The 993-nt window shown below is 44.0% G+C and overlaps 1 protein-coding gene across 2 annotated transcripts in view; it reads left to right on the top strand.

The window, feature by feature from the left end:
• Nucleotides 1–993, top strand: part of mtm1 (myotubularin 1) — a gene marked incomplete at its 3' end in the record, with an annotated part of 22,976 nt that overhangs the window by 15,604 nt on the left and 6,379 nt on the right. For both annotated transcript variants that reach the window (XM_014329741.2, XM_042214254.1), the window contains 1 exon segment: nucleotides 443–628. In XM_014329741.2, the coding sequence (XP_014185227.1) occupies nucleotides 443–628 (186 nt within the window).

The following is a 993-nucleotide window of genomic DNA, read 5'->3' as shown; positions in this document are numbered from 1 at the left end:
AGGAGAAAAGCTTCTGGATTTCTTGAAGTTTCTTGAAGACGTTTCATCTGAGAAGCTTCTTCAGTTCTAGGGTCAAATGGTGGAGAGTCCCAGATTTTAAGCCTTGTGGGAGTGTCCCCAAGAGGGTCATGGACCCCCTATTGATCCTCTGCCTAATCAAACGAGCCAAGGTGTGAAAACAGGTGTAGGTCACAATCAGCCAAGGTTTCAGGTGAACCCATCGTGAAACCTGGCCCCACCCTATCATGTGACTTATTGAGGTCAAAGGGCCCAGGATGTGAGTGGACGTTAAGGCGTCTCAGAACTGGATTATAGATGGCACACAGTCCAGATGCTTTTCTTCCCAAGCTCCTTAGACTTCAATGACCTGGATGACTGAGAACCTTCACAGACAGATGTTCTTAACATTGACGCTGTATCATAAAGTGTTGTTCTGTCTTAGGTCCTGTCATGGATCCACAGAGAGAACCAAGCAGTGATCGCCCGCTGCAGTCAGCCTCTCGTTGGCATGTCTGGTAAAAGGAACAAGGACGATGAACGCTACCTGGAGCTGATTAGGGAGGCAAATGATACCACCAAGCTCACCATATACGACGCCCGTCCCAATGTCAACGCAGTTGCCAACAAGGTCAGAAGGAAAAGAAAACATCAGCGCAATCCACGGGCATCATTTGCAACATTTATCATTAACTACTAATTTAATCAAATTTAAGACGGTACATCCAAAAACTATTCATAGCACTTCACCTGTGTACACCATATATACACTGCCAGTCAAAGGTTTGGACACACCTTCTCATTTAATGGTTTTTCTTTATTTTTTACTACTTTCTACATTGTAGATACAAACTGAAGACGTCACCTATATGAAGCAAGATATATGGGATTATGTAGTAAAGACAAAAGTGATAAATATGTCTTATAATTTAGGTTCCAGCCTTTGCTTTGTTGGCAGCGCTGCAAACCCTCGGCCTTCTCTCAGTGAGCTTCATG

Source organism: Haplochromis burtoni, unplaced genomic scaffold (assembly GCF_018398535.1).
Source record: "Haplochromis burtoni strain Fernald_Lab_line unplaced genomic scaffold, NCSU_Asbu1 Contig_538, whole genome shotgun sequence".
NCBI lineage: Eukaryota > Metazoa > Chordata > Actinopteri > Cichliformes > Cichlidae > Haplochromis > Haplochromis burtoni.
This window is presented reverse-complemented; position numbering and strand designations above follow the sequence as displayed.